Source organism: Drosophila subpulchrella, chromosome X, assembly GCF_014743375.2.
Source record: "Drosophila subpulchrella strain 33 F10 #4 breed RU33 chromosome X, RU_Dsub_v1.1 Primary Assembly, whole genome shotgun sequence".
Lineage (NCBI taxonomy): Eukaryota > Metazoa > Arthropoda > Insecta > Diptera > Drosophilidae > Drosophila > Drosophila subpulchrella.
The window spans coordinates 17,805,306-17,821,931 of NC_050613.1; the positions used below are offsets into that span (position 1 = coordinate 17,805,306).

The window sequence follows — 16,626 nt, forward strand, 5'->3', positions numbered from 1 at the left end:
TGATGGGCCAAAGCTTATACGCACCGCGCGACAGGGCAAAAATACACAATTTTCCACTTTGTACTAATCAAGAACTCATTATCCTTCATTATGCTTTTCAAGTTGCCGTGTTGGCGGCGTCCTTCCGCCCCCTCCCCCCTCCTCGCCATTTTTCACCACCATCCTAATGTCGCCGGCGCAGCTGCAACTGCAACGCGGAGACGTGAAGCCTGTACCCACACAGGAAAAATTAGTCAGCCAAATCGGATCAATTATTTATTTCGCCATCTATTTATAAAAAATCAATGCATTGTAATTCAAATTGAGTGGCAGCAGTGAATTAGTGGTCTGTAAATTTCCAGAAGCTTTAAATATTAAAAAATGTTTGGTGGCACTCTTTCAGATATTCTCCTTGATCTGAATCTCAGTTTTTGGCAACAAAAATTCTGTGTTTTGGTCGCCATAGTGTCAAATAAGGTCAGAATAAAGAATGTCATACATTGCTGAGCTTTAGATCTTAAGAATTTTAATTTTTGTCATTTCTCGCGCTATACGAAAAATACGCCCTGATTTGGCTCAACTACGCATTTTTGACAAAAATCTAAGTTTCGTATTTTTGACAAAAATTTGATTCCTTTTTTTTTCGCCATAAAAATTCAGTTTTTTGGCTGCCATATCAAAAGTATAAGTCAGAATGAGGAATGTCATACCACGTCGAGCTCGTTGTTTAAATTCCAATCTGATTACATTCCAACCTGAAAATTTTTACTTTTTGCCATTTTTCGCAAAATAAGTGATTACAAAAAAAGAGAAAATTGGTCAAAAAATAAATTTTCCTAAAAATGATGAGGATCGTTGGCATATTAAACAAGCTGCTCAAAACACTCAATCTTTTAGCTGTACGCCTTTATTTGCCTGAACTACGATGGAAAAACCGGAAAAAATGTCGCATTTTTGGCAAAAAGCGGAATTTTGTATTTTTGACAAAAATTTGATCCCTTTTTTCGCCATAAAAATTCAGTTTTTTGGCTGCCATAACAAAAGTATAAGTCAGAATGAGAAATGTCATACCACGTCGAGCTCGTTGTTTAAATTCCAATCCGATTACATTCCAACCTGAAAATTTTTCATTTTTGCCATTTTTCGCAAAATAATTCACAAAATAATTTTCACAAAAATGAGAAAATTGGTCAAAAAATAAATTTTCCTAAAAATGATGAGAATCGTTAGCATATTAAGCAAGCTGCTCAAAACAGTCAATCTTTACGCTGTTCGCCTTGATTTGCCTAAACTACGATGATAAAACCGAAAAAATATATCGAATTTTTGACAAAAATCTGAATTTTGTATATTTGACAAAAATTTGAACCCCTTTTTTCGCCATAAAAATTCAGTTTTTTGGCTGCCATATCAAAAGTATAAGTCAGAATGAGGAATGTCATACCACGTCGAGCTCGTTGTTTAAATTCCAATCTGATTACATTCCAACCTGAAAATTTTTCATTTTTGCCATTTTTCGCAAAATAAAAAAAAATGAGAAAATTGGTCAAAAAATAAATTTTCCTAAAAATGATGAGGGTCGTTAGCATATTAAGAAAGCTGCTCAAAACAGTCAATCTTTTAGCTGTACGCCTTGATTTGCCTGAACTACAATGAAAAAAGCGGAAAAAAATATGGCTTTTTTGACAAAAATCTGAATTTTGTATTATTGACAAAAATTTGAACCCCATTTTTCGCCATAAAAATTCAGTTTTTTGGCTGCCATATCAAAAGTATAAGTCAGAATGAGGAATGTCATATCTCGTCGAGCTCGTTGTTTGAATTCCAATCCAATTACATTCCAACCTGAAAATTTTTCATTTTTGCCATTTTTCGCAAAATAAAAAAAAATGAGAAAATTGGTCAAAAAATAAATTTTCCTAAAAATGATGAGGGTCGTTAGCATATTAAGAAAGCTGCTCAAAACAGTCAATCTTTTAGCTGTACGCCTTGATTTGCCTGAACTACAATGAAAAAAGCGGAAAAAAATATGGCTTTTTTGACAAAAATCTGAATTTTGTATTATTGACAAAAATTTGAACCCCATTTTTCGCCATAAAAATTCAGTTTTTTGGCTGCCATATCAAAAGTATAAGTCAGAATGAGGAATGTCATATCTCGTCGAGCTCGTTGTTTGAATTCCAATCCAATTACATTCCAACCTGAAAATTTTTTCATTTTTGCCATTTTTCGCAAAATAAGTGATGTAACCCCTTACAAAAATGAGAAAATTGGTCAAAAAATAAATTTTCCCAAAAATTATGAGGATCGTTAGCATATTAAGCAAGCTGCTCAAAACAGTCAATCTTTTAGCTGTATGCCTTGATTTGCCTGAACTACGATGGAAAAACCGGAAAAAATGTCGAATTTTTGGCAAAAATCGGAATTTCGTATATTGACAAAAACTTGATCCCTTTTTTTCCCCATAAAAATTCTTAAAAATTTTAATTGTTGACTTTTTTCAATAAATAACATGTTAATGAGTGTTTGAGCCTCAATCATCGATTTTCTAATTCCGATTTCTCGTATGTCTTTTAACAACAGTGAGCTTGCCTTAAACTTATTTTGACAGTGCACCCTCTCTTTATTATCCCCTAGCTGGCTCCACGGGAACCATTATTCATGTGGTCGGTACTCTGGTTTGGCTGGGCTTCTGCTGCTTTGCTTGGCGAATGGGAGCCCGCAACTGCTGAGCTTAAATTATGCACAATTTTATAAATGCCACGGCAAATGTCGACACAAATACACCAGGGTGGTGGCTCAGGAGAAGGGGTTCAAAGGACGACGGACGCAGGAACGAAGGGACACACATGAGCACTTAGCCAGGACGTGACTGCGGTCAGCATAAATAACAGGTCAAGGCGTCCGCTGCACCAAAGAACAAGGAGCTTGGGGCCACACAAGGAGAGTCCGGCTCATTTGGACCCTTTGACCGATTACACCACTTCTCCAGGGGCGTAGATGGGCCACATTTTCTGGCATCCTGCTGTTGCAGCATAGGAACAGAAAATATTACTGAATAATGCAAGGCTCTGGTTAACAAAAATCAAATTTCCTTTTCTAGTCCTTATCTCAATTTTATGCTAGGTTTAAAGTGGCTTATAAACTGAGAAATCATGTAGAACATGATCTTAAAACAAGAACCAAAGCTGTGGTCCAGTTTTCCGAATTTCGGAAAGCTACCTAGTAAGAAAATGTGATTAGGAAGAAATGATAGTAGAGACGTTTTTGGCACAGAACATCTAACAAGAAATATTCCCCATTTTAACTTTATTTATTCCCTATAAATAGTTCTTTGAAATGTTGAAAGTAGACACAAAATGCGGATTCCAGCACTGGTAAATAACATCAATAACTAGGCTAACATGGCGTAAGTGCTGCCCAAGGATAGGATCCCCCTTTTTTGCTGACCCACTGAGGCACCGTGTCAATGTGCCTTTAATGAACGCATTTATGCCAAATAGCTCGGTCCAAGGAAGGCAAAAAAAAATATGTAAGCCCTGAACAGCAGGACACTAGGCGGCTTCGAAGGAGCGAAATGAAAAGCGCTAATAAAGTGCACTTGTCGCCGCGGCAAAGGCGACCAGCAACAACTAATGGCCATTGGCCAGTGCCACTCCCCCCGCCCCTTTTTTTTCAGGGGGGGGGGGGTGGGGGCGTGGCCCAGCCTTGTTTACTGCTCGCCAAAAAAAAAAAAAGAAAGAACAAGGACACACGGAGCGGCAAGGAAAGCGTTTCTAATTTCAGTCTGTGGCGCATAAATCTTGACTCCTGGCCAAACGGGAAAGCTCTCCATTGTCCACCCACTGCAGTCGGTTAAAATTATTGTTATTGCTGCGAGTGTTTGTTAAAATTTTTGCAATTAAGTTTCAATCCCGGCAGCCAAGGCGTCCATTACAAACCGTTTAGTTGGCCATTCGATGGAGCAGGTCCCCCTATACCATTCCCATTCCCCCGATCCTCAAGATGAGAGGTGGGTGTGGAGTGTGGAGTGTGGAGTTCGCCTCATGCATTTATTCATTTCATTTTGTTTAAGTGACCTTTTGGCCCGGCCAGCGCGTGACCTTTGACCGGGGGCACAGGTGAGAATGGGTGGTTGGGCGCCCGGGTGTTGGCTGTTTAATGACTGCACGTAGTCGCATGTGTGAAATGTGTGTTTGTGTGCCCGGCACACTTCATTAAATGCGCATATAATTTGTGACTCGCTCTGAACTTCGAACCCGCTTTTAATTGCCCTCAGGTCACAAGGGCACAGTGGCAAAGGATCTCTAAGCTCTTACTGAAAAATGGTACATCGTAACCAACAATCGTTTCAATACTCTTTAATAAGATAAATTTAATAAAGTAATGCTACGATATATACCATATAGAGCATTTACAATTAGAAACAATATGTTATACATTACATAAGCTCAAGAAAAGAAGAAACTAATTTACATTCGTTGCTGTTTTTTTTAAATGTACCTAAAATCAGATCGTTCACTTTAAGAGACTTTAAAATCATAAAAAAAAAATTGAATAAAAAAAAAATAAATAAATAAATAAAATAATAAAATAAAAAAAAAATAGATTTTAGTATTGAAGTATACCCTATAACATTTCCTTAAAAATCGTAGAAGACCTATACTATCAGTTAACTTAAATAGCAATATCATATCACTAAAGATTTCTTTTCTCTTCTTTATCATATCTAAAGTTGTCTGATTTCTATTATCCCATCTGCTTTTACTTGTCCCATTTCTGAGTCTATCACTCTATCATTTACTTACTGGACTCAGCACCGCTGATTCTTTGTCTGCAAACTGTGATAACTTAAGGCTGTCCTTCCGAGGATATCTTCGCTGACACTTTTGCCCCCGCAAAACCGCACTTTGCCCCACTGTGCGCAGAGCCACCTTTCTTAGCTCCCATCATCCCCACCCATTATTCTGATTCCCGTGGGCTTTCCCTTTCGCCCCGCCGGCCATTTTGTAGTTTGTTTTATTGCAATTGCATTACAAAGTCGCAGCTGCTGACAAGTGAGGTGAAATGAATGGGGGGGGAGGGGGTTCCTGTGCCACTGTTCCCCGGCCCAAAATGTTATTCATAGCCGAAGCGGAACAAACGCTTATTACACCTTTTAATTGGGAATTTATGGCGGACTTGAGTGGATGAACGAGTGGGTGGTGGTTGGGCGTTGCAAAAGCGGCTAATTTACAGCTGGGACAGCGGACAATGAGAGGAACCACCCACCTGCCGACGGTGAATTTATGCCATCTCCCCCCACTCGACGACCTCGAGGGATAAGCAAATAATCCCCTTATAATTAGTAGCGAACAGGGGGGGGAAAAAGTGGAAACGGAACGTTGACAACAACGGGGCGAAAGCCCAAGGACAACAACGGGCCGCCAAGTGGTTAATGTTGAGCAAATTATTAAATTTTTGGACCGGCTTAATGGGGGCGTGGTCTAGGCGGGGCCATAAAAAGATTAAACAGGCGAGAGCGGCGTGTTAATTTATGGCCAACAAATATGCTCGACAAAACGTTTAAGCAGGCCGCCTCACCTCTTCTCCTCCCCATTCGTCCTTTGAAAAAAGGACTCGCCACCAGAAGCCAAGGCCAAATGTCCTTTGGGGTGGCCAAAAGGACCCTCGAGGAAGGGGGGGGGGGGGGGTCGGTAGGCAGTGACAGGTGGCCGTAGTCGCTTAGACCCGCTTAAAAAGTTGTAAAATTTGTTAAAATACTTGAGCGCGTCGAATAAAGAAAGCATGCGAAAAATTAAACGAGCGTAAATAATATAAAAAGCAACGACAAATGGACAATGGCATGGGCGGTGTTCGGATGTTTTGGAGAATGGCAGGATATTCGCGGGTTGAGCGGACTAAGCAGATAGCAGCTGCATGGAACAAGTTTTGGGTGGAGTATCGGCACAAAGGACCTTCTTTGTTCAACCCGGTCCAGAAAGGTTAGTTGCGAAACAAAATGTTCGCCCCACGAGGTTGTATGAAAAGTAAATGAGAGGCTTAAGAGCAAAAAGTCCTCAACTGTAATTAATTAAGGGGACAGTTTAAAATATCTCTGTACCTCTGCTTTATTATCCCCAAAAGAAGTCTAGCATATTCATACTTTCTTGTAAAATGATCCCCAACTTATAATAAATTAACTTACTTAACATCAAACTGCCTGTCAAATCACACAATTTTTAAATCAAAGACAATTTTATATTTTAAAATATGAAAACTATTTTAAAATTGATTATTTTTTAAATGAATTATTAATACGAAAATAATATAAAATGACCATATTATCAGAGGCAAAATTTAAATGTAAATATAATTATTATGCATTATGCAAAAACGCATTTTAAGCATTTCATTTTGAGCCCACTTCGCTCACAAATAAATCGAATATTAGAATTACTGCTTTGTTATTTAATTTTATTTTTTGAGACTCTTTTTCTGTTGTACAAGCTGTCCTTTTTGTCCTTTTACCATTCCCCGATGAAGGCCCAATTAAGTTTTTTTTTGGCGGGTCATCCTAGGGGATCCCTCTGCAGTCCGGACTTGACTTATCCCGAGGAATGGGACAGGGTTTTTGCCCGGTTACTGGCACAATCAGATGGCTTTCAGTCGGGCCAGAATGCAATCAAAATGAGCTGCACAAAGCCGGAGCCGCATTATCCGATGTCTCTGGCATTGTTTGGCCGGATGTCCAGGGCTCCTCTTCCTCGCTTTTGAGGACGGACGTTAAGGCCCTTAATGAAAACTGTCAGACAATGACAACGATTTCCATCGCTGTCCCAGCCGATCCATGTGCAATCATTGATCTGGGATATTATTATTAATATTTCATATAGGAACAGTCTCCGGCTCTGTCTCATTATGAAAACATTTAATAAAATTGCGATTAAATTCGCAAATAAAAGTGCGTGGAGCGCCGGCGAGGAGGGGAATAACGTCCAACTAATTAAGTTAATATTCCGAGACAAAGGGGGAGTCGTAATTTATGGCCATTTGCATTTACATCGATTTCGGAAGGTTGCTTGTTGGAATGGTGCATGGAAAGTTAAGCGCAGTGGATGTGGATGCGGCGGCTACTTTCATGTCCACGTCGTCCATGATTCAAAAGCGTCATGCATTATGCAAATTAATTTAACTACAAAAAACAAGGCAATATGCAAAAGTCCTGCAAAAATGCAAAATTAAATAAATGAAATAAAGGAAAAGCCCCACAGCGAGCGAAGACAAATAAAATGGCAAAAAAGTGCAGTGCAATCATAGCTGACAGTGCGAAATTAAATCAAATAAAACATTCAATGCGACCGCAGACAGAGACAGATAGAGGGGCAGAGAAAGAGATGGAGACAGCAGTTGGGCAATCGAAGCCACCTAGTAAATTAAATATTAATTACAATAAATCAAAATGGAGTGGACAATCGGATTTCTATGGGAGCAACTTTAAGTTGGAAGATTTAAATGATCTGGAACAACAAAGCTTGCAAGCTCGTTAAATATAAAGAAAGTCTTAATTTGATATATTAAGTAAACAACTTAGCTGAGAATCCAAAAATGACACATAAATTTCCTGTTATTGTGGGTAGTATGCAAACGCGGGTCTTCGTCTGTTCATACCTGTATACATATTTGATTTACTCTTATATATTAACTTACTTACTTTTTCTTCTCGTACCACTTCTTCGGAGTACACTACCAGTCCACAAAATATATTTTCCACCCATTTTTCAGCCTTCTCCCATTTCGTGCCGAGTGCTAATCGATTTGGTAGCAATTTTAACACCTGGGCCTGGCTGCCATAACTTAATTGCCTAGTTGACATCATTTTATGCATGCACACACACCATGTACTTTTAATTGCACATCATCAACAGCTGGATGAAAAAAACGGCGTATGCATAAATTATACACCAAACGTATAGTTTTCATTTAATATTTTTTCCACACCAGTTTCTCCACCAACACTCTAATTCTGGGTGAATTCGATTGGATGTGTCAACAAATTTGCGAGCTATCAAATTAAAGGCTGCGAATTTAGCATGGCGCCTGGAATTCCGATGCCCAATCGGAAGGGAAATGGCCACAAAACGGTCACAAAGTGTTCACATCTGGGTGACAGGACCATTGTTCGAGCTTCGAATTGAAAATGCAGCGTTTGAGTTTTTTTTTGTTTTTTTTACACTTTTATTGAATTCATATTTGGTTTTGTGATCGAATCTCTCGTTTTCGGTTCAAATTGCATGGTTCTGACTGTCTGTGTGAGTGTGTCTGTGTGTGTTCGTGTATCTATGTGTGTCTGCTCTGTGTGTGTATGAGTGTGGTAATTACCTTCGTTAATCTGTTCTTAAACCTATGCAATTTAATCCTTTACTTTTGTTCCACTTGATGGTAGGATCCCATTTTCTTACCCTTTCCGTAATTATAGTTATTATGAATTGTAATATTTCAAAGTGTCCAGTTTCAATTGGAACAACACACATATTTTCCATTGAATTCGGCATTTTTCTTATTTAACCACATTAAAATTGTTTGCTTTTGACGCCATTGTTTATGCTTAAAATTGTATTTAACATATTTACTTTAAAATTGTTTTTGCTCTCCACGCACTTTCTGTTTACTTTTTCCTTTAATTAACTCTACCACAAAAACAACAAAAAAAAAATGTTTAAAAAAAATACTCACAAAGAAAAAGAAACAACGAAAAAAAGAGCTTCATAAAATTAATATACACATATCGAACGAACATAATAATGGGGTCAACACATTTTTAATTATCGCTTATCATTTACATATTTATATCGGTTTCATTCAATTACAATATACCATATATTCATAGGTTTAGCATCTGCAACATGGACTTTATTTCACCTTATTTTATACATAGAAATTGTTGTCGTTTCTTTTTTATTCATTTAATTTTTTTTTCATTTTTCATTTTGCTATTTGCTTTTTCTCTATTTAAGTTCTGGTTTCGGTTTGATATTGAATTACATTCAATTTGCTTATAAACATTTAAACACTCTTTTTAAGTTTTGCTTAGACTAGTGCATGCGGATAGATGGAGAGGAAAATCAAAATACTGGCAGATACATTTACAAATACATCAACTTGAAATGCGGTTGCAGCTCCCTGCAAAGGGAAAATCTGGCGTTGTAACTTGAATTGTGTTTGGGATTGGGGTTTTTATGGGGTTGATTCTGATATTGATCCTTGGACTTGACTTATTGGCCTTTGAAAGGAGCTTTGCAACATTCAACACACTTTTATCGAAAAGATTCGCGGGGGTTCTTCTTGATTTTCATGATTTTCTCTGAATGTTTTGGTCTTTATTTTGGGGCTTCCATATACTTTTTGCTTTAATTTGCTAAACGTCATCACATTCATAAAATATATCCTTTTTGTTTTCGTTTCCTGTTCCTTCATCCTCCTCATTATAGTTATGCATACTAAGTGGTACCATCGTATTCGTATTCATATCCATATAATTACGTTTAGTACGGAGAGTATTCTGAATATTATCTTTTGTTTTTCATTTGGAGCGAAAACGTATGAAGAGTTTCCAGTGCATGGGTCACCGGGTTTCTAGGGGCTGGGATTGGGATAGGGTTAGACCCTTTCTCTGGGGTGGGATCGCGGATGTCTGATTCTGTTTCTGTATTCCAGTGTTTCTCTATCTTTCCACTAGCTTGGCTTAAAGTTACCGTTTTTATGTGTCTGTGACTGTACTTTTTTCTTTTTTTTTTGGTTTTTGCTTTAGAGAGAGAGTCAGTTAGAGAGTTATAGAGAAATAGAGAGAGATAGAGATAGATAGAGAGAGACACTTAAATACTCGAGTTGAATTAGCAATACGCTTTATTGGATAGTTGTTTAGTTCTCTATTTCAATATCTGCTCTCAATGGCATTTTCATTTTCATTTTCGTTTCGTTTTGTCAAACATACAACAATAATTAATATCGCTTAGGCCCTAAACACATCAAAAATGCCCTATATGTAGGTAGAGATTATTCTGATCTGATATATGGGAGTAGGCAAAAAAACAAAAAAAAAATCCATAGACTAATTATGCTGATTTGCTTTATATATACACATTTAATCCAACAATCAATCGCTAATCCTAGCCCTCATCCATCCGTTTTAGCTACTTTTTTTATCCACTCCCTTTCATTTTGCTTACATTTTACTATAGTCTTGAACTTATGCTAGGTTTACAAAAAAAATTCTTTATCATACTTAGGCTTGCCTCAAATCGCAAGGGTTTTCCCATCAAAACTTCTCTCTGCTATTTATTTATAATATGTTTAGACACCTATAGCTTATCCTTGTACTAGAGAATGTGTTCCTTTTGTCGGTGTGTGTGTGTGTGTGAGAGAGTGTGTGAAAGTTGGAAAGAATCGAAAATAAAAGTTGAATAGATGAATTCATATATACTCGACATTTCCTTCTACCATTTTCCTATCGATGGAAGAGAAATCCCAGGTGAGTTGCTTTATTTACAAGGTGTGTCTGTGGCTGTTTGCTTATGTAGTTTTTTTTACCTGCCCCCAAAAACATGGCCAACTTGACCCAACCATCTACGAAAATCATCTGCTTACCTCTCTCTCTTATTTCGCTTCAATAATCTTTTCAATCTGAATTTTCTTTGGAATCCATAGTTTTGGTTCCATTTCATTTACCCCACAGCATAATCTATCTTTGGTTAGCTTTAGAAAAATCCGATAAATATATGTTTTTATTTTGTTTTTGTGGGCCAAGTCTGGCTACTTAATTTAGTGATAACAGGATAAGCACTCCAGCCCGCTCACTAAAGTCCAGGGGCGTTGGAGAGAAGGGGGCCCACAGGTGGGACAAGAGCAGGGATCGAACCGGAAACCGGAAATGGTAAAGTGGAAATGGAAACGGAAGGGGAAAACGGAAAACCAGGGAATATGGGTTCTAAGGAAAAGAGGGGCGAGCAAGGGCGAGCAGGGGGGCAAGAGGATCAACCTAAAATGCGACTCCTGTTGGCAATTCGGCAGCGTTTCCGGTTCCCGATCCTTGGCAGAGCTATGTCCCGGGCACCGGGCTCCTCCCGAATCCTCTGCGGTAGAGATCCCCCTCCTCCCGCTGGAGATCCTGGCTGATCCTGGCGCTTCGTTGTCCATCGCTAGCCGTGTCCTTGGCGGAGAGGCTCCTGGCATGGTGGGCGATCCTTGGGGGCGTGTCCGGAACGAGGGCGGCGGCGGCGGCGGTGACGAGGGCGGAGCAGCAGGCCACCAGCTGCAGGAGCATCAACGTACCGCAGGTGAGCAGGACCAGCGGCAGCAGGACCGGCGGCTGGGACGCCGTGGAGTTATTGTTGTTGCCCGTGTGCATGGCCGCCGGATGCTCGCCTGCAACGAAACAGAAACGGAAACGGAAATGGGAGAGCGATCAGTGGACAGCACTAGGAAAGAGGTAAACGGAACAGCGACACGAACAGCGAATGGCATTCACATTTATAATTGTTTTAATGGTCAAACATTTTATTTTCTACTCCCCTTTTATCCACTTTTGATTCCCAAAATCCCCTAAACATTTATTTATACATTTCTTTCATAGAAAAATATTTTATTTCCATTCCCCTTTTATCTCGTTTTTCAAAATAATCCCCAAAAGATTTATTTTTGCATTTCTTTGATGGACAAATATTTTATTTTTCCATCCCTTTTATCCCATTTAAGTTACCAAAATCCCTAAAACATTTTTTGTGGTGATAAAATATTTGCCTCTTAAACCGGTTTTTGAAAAACTTGTTTAGCAATAAAGCTTCCGAAACAAATCTGATTGATTTGTTAATGTTATTCAACTTTTTTCAAAGCCTATAAATATTTATTAATCAGATTAAAATAAATATCTGAGCTTGTAAGGGCATCCTTGATTTTTGTGGGTATACAATAACTATATATAACATTTATCCAATCATTTATATAGTTGTTCAAATTCAAATTTACAACACATTGTAAAAGGAAAAACTCTTTCAGTTTGCAGTACAAGTAAAACTGAATTCAGTAATAGCCCCACCAGCGATTGATTTACTCCTCGCGAATCAAGTCGAGTAGCCAAGTAAGCAGCAAATAAATTTCTACGAAAATGTTATTCAGATAGTTGGAAAACAATCAACAGCCCGGATGCGATGGCAATCGCCACAGACCAATAAAAGCGAGCGCAAGAAGTTAATTTGGAAGTGGACTGCACTGCACTGGAGGCGAGAGCCCATCTCGCAGATCCACTAAAATACATTGATTCGCCAAAGAGATGCGAGGTGAGTGGAGTGGAGTGGGGGACTGGGGCCTGCAGCTGGATCCGAGTCTGGATATGAATCTGCATCTGCTACTACTGCCATTGGCCCCCCTGGAAAATCCAGAAGCTTTATTGCCTATTAACTTAATTGCCGGCAATAAAAACGCCAAGACTGGCTAAAAAAAAAGGCAGCAAAAAACAAGAGCAGCGTTCAAAAACTGCCCAACTACTTGGCGGCACTCGACTAGATGGGTGGTTTTTGGGTGCCTGGAAGGTGGTTTCGATGGGTGGCTGGGGGCCCAGTTGGCAGATAGGGAGCCATAAATTTTGGCATGAAATGCGCGAGAGTCTGTCGTCGGGGCGGATTCCGCTGCCATGGCTCCTATGGCATCTATATAGCCCCCATAGCTTCTGTAGCTTCTGCAGCTTCAATTATCATGCATCGTTCGTCCTTTACGAGTTCGTTGATGCCCATCATGAGCTGTTACTTAAGAGTCCGTCTGTGTCTGCTTCTGTGTCTCTGTCTGTGTCTGTATCTGTGTGCTCCTGCCCGAATGTGCGTGCGGGTGCGCCAGTGTGTGTGACTGGGCCGCACTGTGGTGCTAATACACCTAGTGAAAGCACTTTCTCCACGAGCTGAATGCTGATTAACGCACGCCAACGTGCTGGTCATAAATTCCCGAACTTCGGAAGAGAATTACGACTGTTGAAACAGACAATTGATCATTACTTGAAAGTGTCTTTTTAAAGGGGGTAATCTTCTGTTCTTTCAAATTGACAAGAAACCAAGAAACTAATCCAAGGACATCTCTGTCAATCTCTCATTAAAAAAAATACTATTTATTGCAAAGAAAATATTCTATTAAAAAATGGAGTACAATAATTACTTTTATACAATTTCTGAGCTCTCAAGGTGTTATAAAAGTAAACAAAAATTTTAAAATAATTTGTAATTTAGCCTAAAGGTATGCAACAATTTATTTTTCCTCTGGTTATGCGATGATTAATTGCATAAAGACGACTGTGTTGTTTTTAAAGCATACTTTTAGGCACTTCTATAAGTGATTTTAATCTATATTGCTTTCTGTTTGACTTCTAAGGAACCTCTTTTCAAAATAGGGCATTTCTTTCCTCCCCAAATCCCAATCCTCACCACTGTACCCATCTCATCTGTGCAGCACCACGTGCTTAGGGCATTCCAAAAGTTTTCCATGCCGAATGCTAAACGACAACGCCAATAACTCGGCGCAGAGCGGATCGTCCAACGTCTCTAATTACTGGCAGTCGAGGATGGGAACTTTGGGCTTGGTCCCATTCCCCCAGTTAATACGGTTTGACATAATTAAGCGTGCTGCGTCCTTTGTCCTCCGTACGTCGTCCTGCCCGGGAACTTGCAGATGACAATGAATTGTCGCCGATTCGCCAGTTACCATTCGCCATTCGCCACTTATGACAGGCCCCAATCCCCCGTTTTTGGCATCAGACTTCTCCTTCGAGTGCGTTAAAAAGCAAGCACTTGCAGATAAAAGCGCCATAGAAAGTACACTTAATTGGATTGGGGGTCGGATTTGGTGCGGTCCAGTGAAACTTGGTCTTGTACTTAGACTTGGACTTGGACTTGGTCTTGGACTTGACCACGCAGCTGAGGCAGCAGTTCAATTAATGAAAATGACTTTGATGTGCGGCCACAGAGTCGACTTCTGTGTGGCTAGGTGTAATGATCGCCTTAAATGGCCAGAAGACCAGAAAACTGGACCAGCTCGGGCAAAACAAATAGCTGTAAGCGGCTTTGTTTCAGCTTTGAAGCTGGACGAAATTATCAATAATGCAGCAAGCGTAGGAGATACACTGGGGCAAAGGTATTACTAGCTAATACTGTTATATGGTATGGAAACGAATCAGTTAAAAATATTATTTGAAATATGTTCTATCATTAAATTTAAATTTAAGACCATTCCCTTTAGAAGTTGGGTTGTTACACACATAAAACACAAGGTCTTGTTCAACCAAAGGTGGCTAATTTGTATATTGTTCAAATGTTTTTAATTTTAAAGGACATCTGTTTTGAGAGTGTACTGCAGCTAAAAGCGAGCAGCAAGGACAACAATCGCCGGAAGAAAGGACTTGGAACCCTGAACTAGAGGTTAACTCTGATTTCGAGAGTGGAAGTGGCAAGTGAAGCCAAAAACGAAAACGAACGAATGAATTCGAGATGACAGTCTAGAGTTGAGACACTGAATTGGAAGCACGCTTCTGTGGAAACCGTAGAATATTAAATTAAATGCTGAATGCATTTGTCCTTCGGCTGGCAGTGACTCTTTGATACAGGCATTCACTCTATACACGTTATTGTTCAAGGGGAAATTAGTACAAGAACTCCGTTTAAATGGGAAAATGATTTATATGAGCCTAGAAATTATAAGCGCATAAGGAAGGGCAATTTCGCTGCAGGGCAAATTAATTTAATTAGCTCAACTAATATGAAAACTGCCAAAGCTTGGATCTTACTGAAGGGCTTTTATATAAATTACCGTATTAAACTGTCTTTAAAAGTGTCAAGATATTTTGTTATATAGTTTCCGAATGCGAAAATAAGCTGAAATCGAATCCTTCACAACATTGAAGCCTGAAATGGAATTCAGTCCGAAAAGGGGGACCAAAACTTGCTCGACTTCGTGCTCTTGATTTCTTTACTCATTTGCAAAGACGCCGCTGAAAGCTCATTTACCGACTTAGGTATGCTTCGCCGCTCAAAGAGTTCGACTCCGCCGGAAGGGGAAATAATCCCAGCCCCCACGAGAAAAGGGGGCGTAACCGGAAGGGGGCGATATCTCTATTCGTTGGAACTCGAACGCCTTTGTGCCGATTTCAATTTGGCAGTTCACTCGGTTTTGGCACAGCGAAAAAGTAGCACGTTGCAATTTATATTATATTTATATTTTATTATTTTTTATGAATAACTATTTAATTTATTAATAATTAAAATCAAATAAATTTATTCAAATTAAAAAATTAAATTCAAAATATTTATTTAAACAGTCAATGATTTAGTTTAATTTTAACTTTTGATTTTAGTATCAAATAGTCTTAATCAAATATTTTTTAGCTCTTATTCCTCGTCATATTTAAACATTGAACAAAAAAATCTCTATACTTTAAGTAAAATACCAAAATAATTAGTTTGAAAAGTTTCATAAATGTATAAATGCTTCTATCCCTTTTTGATATGATAGGATAATAACTTATTGATGGATTTTCCAGATACTTTTTTCTCCGTGCAGCTTGTCAGATATTTTTATTAAATAAACTACTTGAGGGGCGGGGCTTGTGGGCGGTGGGTGGGCTGAGTTCCCCCCCCAATCGCCTCCCTGGCATCAATACCCTGCCCTGCGGCGCCTTTCCCCGCAACGCTGAGCGCAAACAACTTGTGTTAATTACTTAAGTTTCAGCAGTTGTTCCACTTAACAAGTTGCCGCTTCTTCCACACTCTCGGCCGCCTTAGCCGCCCCTATATTGTTGTTATTTTAGTCTAATTCCATGGCGTATTTGTTGTAGCGTGCCGCTTACACGCCAAAGTCATTTGCGCTCAAGTTGTTAAACTTTTTGCTTTGTAAGCGCTTTTTTCCGGCCTCAGCGGAAGCGGCGAACGCTGGGCGGAAAGGCGGTGGGCGGATGGGCGTTTGGGCCGGACCAAAAAAAAAGGGGAGTGGCAGCCAAAGCTTAAGCCATAGCGGGAAATTCCTATGGCAAAAAAGAGAGAGGCGTCTGCGGCATAAACGAGTCAAAACTTGCGCAAATGTTGATGCTCAAAGTTTTTCCTAACTAATTTTCTTTGACTTTACTTTCTACCATGTGTGTGTCTTTGTGTGTGCGCGAAATTTGAGATATTGGCAACAAATTGAGGAGATCTAACTGGCAGAGCCAAAAAAATTGGACATTTATGGAGCTGTTTCTGAAAATACTAGATATAAATCAGGCATTGCCAACCTAAGTTGTATTACTAAACATTTTTGTATTCTTCTTGGAACCCTTAACTTTATTTCAAAATTCCCAGAACACTTTTAAAGGCTTTAAAAAACCATGAGAAAATGTCATTCCTGTCAAATGGAACATATAATCTGAAAAGAGGCCCTTAGCGAAGTCAAAGTCAAAGTTTTATTTTAGGTTCTGCTAACCGCTAAGCTCCTTGCAATCGAGAAAAATGAAAACTTCTGCCCAATATTTTTTTTTGAAAAGGATTAAAAGACAGTTAATACCCCAATTGCATGTTAATACCAGAGGAAATACTAACAACTTGCGTTCCTGGTTCGTTAGGAAGCTTATTTTGAGATGAAATTCCACTGCACCCCTTTTTT

General features: G+C 39.2%; 1 protein-coding gene across 1 annotated transcript in view; it reads right to left on the reverse strand.

The window, feature by feature from the left end:
* Window positions 1-8,205: 8,205 nt before the first annotated feature.
* Window positions 8,206-16,626, reverse strand: part of LOC119557261 (zwei Ig domain protein zig-8) — a 152,602-nt gene continuing 144,181 nt past the window's right edge. The window contains exon 9 of the mRNA XM_037869946.1: window positions 8,206-11,382. Coding sequence (XP_037725874.1) covers window positions 11,057-11,382 — 326 coding nt within the window. The 3' untranslated portion in view covers window positions 8,206-11,056. The remainder of the gene's footprint in view (window positions 11,383-16,626) is intronic.